Source organism: Aedes aegypti, chromosome 2 (genome assembly GCF_002204515.2).
Source record: "Aedes aegypti strain LVP_AGWG chromosome 2, AaegL5.0 Primary Assembly, whole genome shotgun sequence".
Lineage (NCBI taxonomy): Eukaryota > Metazoa > Arthropoda > Insecta > Diptera > Culicidae > Aedes > Aedes aegypti.
Window position 1 is genome coordinate 374,750,121 of NC_035108.1, and position 6,991 is coordinate 374,757,111.

The following is a 6,991-nucleotide window of genomic DNA, read 5'->3' on the forward strand; positions in this document are numbered from 1 at the left end:
CGTCCTTCCCAGCAGCCTTGTTGTTCTTCAGCCCATTGATAGCTTTTTTTACCTCATCTAGCGTGGGAGGTTCCACAGCTTGTCCATCGTCATCGATTTGAATTCTGCTACCAGATCCACTTCCATTATCTCCGTTTAACAATGACTCGAAGTACTCTTTCCACCTGGCGGCCACCATTGTTTTATCCGTCAGCAAGTTTCCTTCGCGGTCGTTGCACATGGCGGGAGACGGCGCTGTTTTCTCCGCACACCATTTACGGACTCGTAGAACCGTCGCATGTTGTTCTGTTCCATAGCTTCTTGCACCTGAGCAATTACTTCCTCTTCATGCTCCTTTTTCTTTCTGCGATGGATCCGTTTTTCGGCTGCCCTTGCTTCCTTGTACCGCTCTCTGCTCTGACGGGTACCAGACACCAGCATCCGGCTTCTAGCCAAGTTCTTCTCGTTCGTCATTCTCTGGCACTCCTCGTCGAACCAACCGTTCTTTGGTCTCCGTTGAGCAGTACCTACCACTTCTCGCGCTACTGTGCTCACCGCTCCTTGAACTGACTCCCATAGATCGCTGAGGTTGACGCTTTCGTCGATTTCGCTAATCCGCTCGTCGAGCTTTTGATGGTAGTCCGCTGCTACGCCATCTGCTGACAGGCGTTGGATATTGAAACGCAACGATTGTCGATTTCTAGAACTCGGAACGGTTGATAATCGCGCTCGAATTTTACTTACAACGAGATAGTGGTCTGATTCGATATTAGGACCCCTGAAAGTTCTAACATCGATGACATCGGAAAAATGTCGGCCGTCTACCAGAACATGGTCGATTTGGTTGCAAAGTTTGCCATTTGGGTGTTGCCAGGTGTGCTTGCGGATATCCTTGCGTGCAAAGTAAGTGCTACTGATGGCCATCCCCCTGGTGGCAGCAAAGTTCACTAAACGTAGGCCGTTGTCGTTGGTAACAGAGTGAAGGCTCTCTTTACCAATGATAGGGCGGAAGAAGTCCTCTTTTCCGACCTGCGCATTAGCGTCGCCGATGACAATTTTCACGTCGTGTTTTGGGCATTCTCCATAGGTCTTGTCGAGACATTCGTAAAACGCGTCCTTCACGTCATCGGGTTTGTCGTTAGTCGGTGCATATACGTTGATCAGGCTGTAGTTGAAGAACTTGCCCCGAATCCTCAATACGCAGATCCGCTCGTTGATCGGCTTCCATCTAATAACGCGCTTCATCTGCTTCCCGATCACTATGAAACCGACTCCGTGTTCAGCTTTATCGCCACCGCTGTGGTAGATGTTGTATTTGAAAGCGGTGTTAGCGATGGGGTCTACCGCTCTGAATTCACGTTCTCCAGATCTTAGCCAACGCACTTCCTGAATTGCAGCCACGCACACGCCAACTTTTCGCAATTCACGAGCCAAAAGGCTCACTCGTCCAGGTTCATTTAAGGTCCTGACGTTCCAGGTACCGAGTTTCTAATCATAGTCCTTATTTCGTTGCCAGGTCGATTGCCGAAAATAACGTTCGTTTCTTCTTATACAGTCATCTCTCCCTTACTCGATATTGAAGGGACCATCGAGTTAGGGAGGTATCGAGTTACAGATCAGAAAATCAATGCAACTGCGATCCAAGGGACCATCGAGTTAGCCATGAAAACCAACATTTACTATGGTTCTCTAACTCGATATCGAGATACGGAATATCGAGTAAGGGAGAGTTAACTGTATCTCCATTTTTCGTGGTGGATAATGAATTCGGTATGTTACCTTACCGGGGTCGCGCTACCTACATCACGTTGATGGGACTGCCATCTTAGGTGTAGCTGACGTGATACAGCGTTTCATACTCAGCCGCTGGATGCCAGAACAGACGCTGTTTGAGCCGCACCTCCTGGTGTACAGACGCTCAAAACGCACCTCCTCACTCTAGCTGATGTCAGAAGGACAACAGTGCCCAGGCTGCACTACCAGCTAAGTACGCAACCCTTAGCTGGCGGTCTTTGTCATCATTTGACCCGTGGAAGCGCGAGGTAGGAACTTGTGAGGACCAGAGCTGTGTTGGTCGCTCCTTCCTGATTGTCGACTCACCATTTTGCAGCCCAGCCAGAATTTAGATAAATATAAAAAATAAGGCTTAGATAGTATCTGTAAGAAAATACAGTCGACTCACCCCATCTCGATGTTCAAGATCTCGATATCTCTCCCTATGTCGATGATTTCATAAGTCCCTTCAGATGCATCTGTTGATTTTCTGTTCTCAATTTCCTCTCCGTATGTCGATAGGACCAATGTCGAAGGTTACTAGACCAAAGTTTCGGAATTCAAAACAAATTAGGAGCGCAAAATGACGTCTGTTTGTGTATTACTTTCTTGGCAACGGAGTGTTTTTATAATCTAGTATTCATAAAAAAAATTGTTCTTTGTCTCGATCTCTCCCTATCTCGATGGTCCCTTCGATATCGAGATGTAGAGAGGTGACTGTACATATAGATCAACAGGGAACTTCTCTGAGAAATCATGAATAACATTTTCCCAATTGAGTTCTCTTTAGCTGCTCATTACAAAAATGGTCCCAGTTTGTGAAAATGCTTTTCGCTAAGAGATTTGAGACCATATTTAAGATCTATGATAACTAGGCTGTCAAAGATAAGCAGTGCTGGAAAAGTTCGCATCACGAAGCAGCTCACGAGTGTATACCAACGCATAACAAACATCACAGACTCGGGATCTGGCTAGGTGTGAGTAAGCCCGCACCCGTCTGCTCGGGAGAACATGTCAAAAGAAGTAGCAACTAGCTCGCGAGCGTTTACTCGCGAGTAACCGAGCAAGGTGTGATTTATTATGGTTTTGACGGACAAATTAATTGTATAACCATCATATCGACAGTAAACTACTCGTTTGTAGTCAAAAGCCCTTGAAAATCATAAATCTCGGAGGGTAAGAGCTTTTTTCCCAAAAGCATAATATGACTCTGAGCAGCTCCGAACACGTTCGCGAATCACTTTTAGCTTCAGTTACTCGGGAGTCGACAGATGCGAGTGAGCCAGCGCTCTGACGCTCGGGAGCGTTTGGTTTTGTTTTTGTTCTAGTTCAGATGAAGCGTTCTCCACTTTCCATCACTGAAGATAAGTGACCAACTATTCAAAACTACATCAAATAGTGATCGTATAGCAGGTTGTTTGTAAGCGTTTCGAAAATGCTAAAATCGCTATCGCTAAAATTATGATATTTCGTTTAGTATGTGATGGGTAACGCACTATCAAAGTTACCCGCATTATCAAAGATACCCCGTTTTACGGTATATATGAAACATGCATCGATAGTAATCTTAATGTTAAAACTTGTTTGCAAACAAAGCTTGATATTGACGTTGCTATCGAAACTTTAACAAATATTTTTATTCTTATTTCAACAAAACATTAGTTGGGGCATTGCAATACCAAAATGTGTAGAAAAATTCGATTCTTCAAGCGAGCTCGCAACAAGCTGGTGTGCCGCGAAAAGCAAGTTTGGGAAGCGCGGGACTAAGTCATCGAGAAATTCAGAACAATTGAATAAATGACGTATGGATGCAATCCGACGTCATTTTGATAACTCCCAGAACAGTGTAGCACTTTTCAGCACAGTTTTTTCGGTAGGAAATGTATACTGTTATCACATACAAACAGACGTAACACTGACGAAATTTCCATCGAGCACTCATTTAACGATCGTTTCAAATTCGCCTTGTTACAAATCTCACAACCAGAGGCAGATGCATCGTTTTTCTTCGCGTTTGACTTTTCACATCACCGCCATCTGCAGGTCTTGTTGCACGAATCAGTGGTTCGTGCAACATGCGCACCAGAGGATGATGGTGTAAATTGGGCGATGGGTTTTGAAGAAATTTGTTCTAAGTGTTTAGTATGTTTGTCTATGCCGTTATGTTGTCTATTCTCTTGATAAAAAGTAGGCTAATTTGCAACGGAATCGCAAAAAAAAATGTCTGGTACAACTCCTTCCCAAGATTCCTCCGCCTAAGTATTAACTGTTACTGTAGGGTAATGAATATATTTCGGCCTTGTATTTTGACTCACTGTTTTATTTCGCTCATTGCATCACTAAACATTTGTTGAAAAAAATTCGAAGAAAGTGAATGCCGTTCTCATGTTATTATAAGTTGCAGTGATTTTTTGCTGGTACAATAATACACAAGCTATGTGCCAAAATACACCCGTTACCCTATCGTCTCGTGATAACACTCGTTAACGCATGGTTCGAGTGGATTGTTTGATTAAGCTGTCCAAATTATAATTCAACTGATAGCAACTCACCGTCTTCCTCGTTAGAAGAGGACATCGTCTAAATCTTTGTCAGACAGTCAGTCGGTCGTTGGAGACGGTGAATGTTGTTCGTTCGGTACAATGCAATTGCTGTTCCTATTATTGGCTCTGCTGATTTCAGCAGTTCACAGCTATAAAGTGCTTTTTCTAGTGCCTTTTCCTGGTCCCAGTCACTGGTTAATGCTGAAACACTTCATCCGGGAGCTGACGGAGCGAGGTAACGAGGTGACCTGTATCACGAGCTTCAAATTCGGTGAACCGATTCAGAACTATACCGAAGTGTTGATTGATCCGGCTTATCCCATTCGTGAGAAATGTTAGTCGATTTGCTCAATGACAAAGCGAAAACTGTTACTGAACTTAATTTTTTTTCTTCACAGTTCCTCTATCAACGATTTTTGAAACGAAAAGCTACAGCAATGATTTCAACAATCTGTTTCTATACTGGACAATGGGCCTTGAAACGAGTCGATTTGGTTTGGAAAATGATCACGTCCAAAAGTTTTTGAAAAGAGATGACTTGCAGTTTGATTTGGTGGTATCTGAACAGTTCTTTCAGGAAAGTTGGCTCATGTTTGCCCATAAGTACAATGCCCCAATCGTCACCATCAGTACCTATGGGTATTCCGATTTTATGGATCGTGCCATGGGTGTCCTAACTCCTTGGTCCTTCGTTCCACACATGTTGCTAGACTATGAAGATAGTATGAACTTTGTACAACGTGCGTACAATGTGTTTCTGTCTATGCTTGATTACACCATACGAGAATACTACTACCTTCCGAAGCAGAACGAAATGGCGAAAGAATTCTTCGGGGACCTAGAAAAACAACGTGGTACTATGCCATCTGTGCAGACCTTGGAGAAATCCATTTCGGTGGTTCTCGTCAACAGTCATCCAACTCTGGCTAAGCCTCGTCCCTCTATGGTTGGACTTGTAGATATCGCCGGTGCTCATATCCGGCCAACCAAACCTCTCCCCGATGACCTTCAAAAGTTCATGGATGGAGCTAAACACGGTGTAATCTACTTCTCGCTAGGAGCGTACCTTCAAAGCTCACAAATACCGATCGAGAAGCGAAATGCTCTGTTGAACGTATTTTCAAAGCTTAAACAACGAGTTGTGTGGAAGTTCGAAACCAACAACCTGGAGAATGTACCAAGCAACGTCATGATTCGCAATTGGGCGCCACAAAATGACATTCTGGCGCACGAGAACGTTGTCCTGTTCATCTCGCATGGTGGTCAATTCGGTACGTTTGAATCGATGTACCATGGAGTTCCAACGCTGTTCATGCCATTTTTCGGAGATCAGCACAGGAATGCCCTGCGAGCCGTTCGCAGCGGTTACGCGAGAAAGACGATATTTGTAGACATCACCGAGCACACACTCATGAGCGAGATAAGTCAGATGGTAGATAATAAACGGTACTACAATCGAGCCAAGGAGATTGCCACCGTGTTCCGGGATACAATTGTGAACCCCATGAATGAGTCGATGTTCTGGATGGACTATGTGGTACGCCATAAGGGAGCTGCTCATTTGAAGTCGAATGCTGTTAATTTCAGTTTGGTGCAATACTTACTGTTGGATGTATTGGGCACGGTTTTGGTTTCTGTGGTTGTGCTGTTCAGTGTGATCAGAGTGTGTTGTTGTCGAAAAAGTAGGAAATCAATTAGTAAGCAGAAGAAACAGTAAAAATGACTTTCATTGTGATACTTGAAAAAAAAAAACGCACTAAGTTGGAAAAAATAAATTCTATTTATGCTTAATAATCTCATACTTTTGAATATTTAGTGAAAATAGTCAGAACTCATTTTATGTTGAACAAATATTGGGATATTTCTAAGAAAATTTAAAAAAAATAGATTGACTCACAGACAGTTCTTTTATTAAATATCACCATACATCCATTAAACAGCATATGACAACAGGATCTTTTTCACAAAACGTTTTTTTTTTCTATCTTTATTAATCCGTATGGCCTATAAGTAGGTAATTCTCGCTGAATTGCTCAAGTGGTGTACAGAGTGCACCGACATTACCCTTCGCCTCATCTCCCCGGAACCACCTTACGGTATCTCTTGGGGGAGGGGTCTGTACATATAGCACAACACATGTAGCAGAAGTAGCCTAGGAAAATTGCTGCTCTCATCCGACTTAAACAATGTTACAAGGGGCCAGCCTCAGTAGGGCAAATCCTCTGCAGTCGACTCTTGGTCAACGCGCCATAGGCGCTGCAATTCTAACATAATTTGAGAGACATACGTAGTTCCTGCATTCCAGCACTGACGGCATCCGCAAACATTCTCTCTATTATTATTATTTATCTTTATTTGAGTGCCTTTGGCGAGTTTGCCAATCCTTTCTCTATTAGAGATTGTTCAAATATTACGTAATGCAACAGGGGAAGGGAGGGGTCTTACATCGTGTTACGGTCCATACAAAAGATTAAAATTTTCCATACAAAAGCTGTTACGTGGGGGAGGGAGGGGGAATGAAATTGGCAAATTTTGCGTTACATAATATTTGAATGAACCCTTATATTATCTGGGGACGTGTCCCCTCCGCATGTAGCGAGCATGCGATCTCTCACATCAATGAAATGTGGGAAATCGAAAACTACATGCTCCGCTGTTTCCTCCACACCAGCACCATTGGGGCATGCAGGAGATTC

The 6,991-nt window shown here is 43.5% G+C and overlaps 1 protein-coding gene across 1 annotated transcript; it reads left to right on the forward strand.

The window, feature by feature from the left end:
• The first annotated feature begins 4,324 nt into the window (after positions 1-4,324).
• On the forward strand, positions 4,325-6,190 carry LOC5572427 (UDP-glucuronosyltransferase 2A3). The gene is made up of 2 exons (XM_001660329.2): positions 4,325-4,629; positions 4,694-6,190. Exons 1-2 carry the CDS (start codon positions 4,395-4,397, stop codon positions 6,010-6,012), a joined length of 1,554 nt encoding a protein of 517 aa, XP_001660379.1. The 5' UTR covers positions 4,325-4,394; the 3' UTR covers positions 6,013-6,190.
• The last annotated feature ends 801 nt before the right edge of the window (positions 6,191-6,991 follow it).

Coding starts and splice junctions, on each gene's coding strand:
- LOC5572427 (XM_001660329.2), top strand. CDS start 4,395: ATGCAATTGCTGTTCCTATTATTGGCTCTGCTGATTTCAGCAGTTCAC. Junction 4,630..4,693: donor TTATCCCATTCGTGAGAAAT/GTTAGTCGATTT, acceptor TTTTCTTCACAG/TTCCTCTATCAACGATTTTT.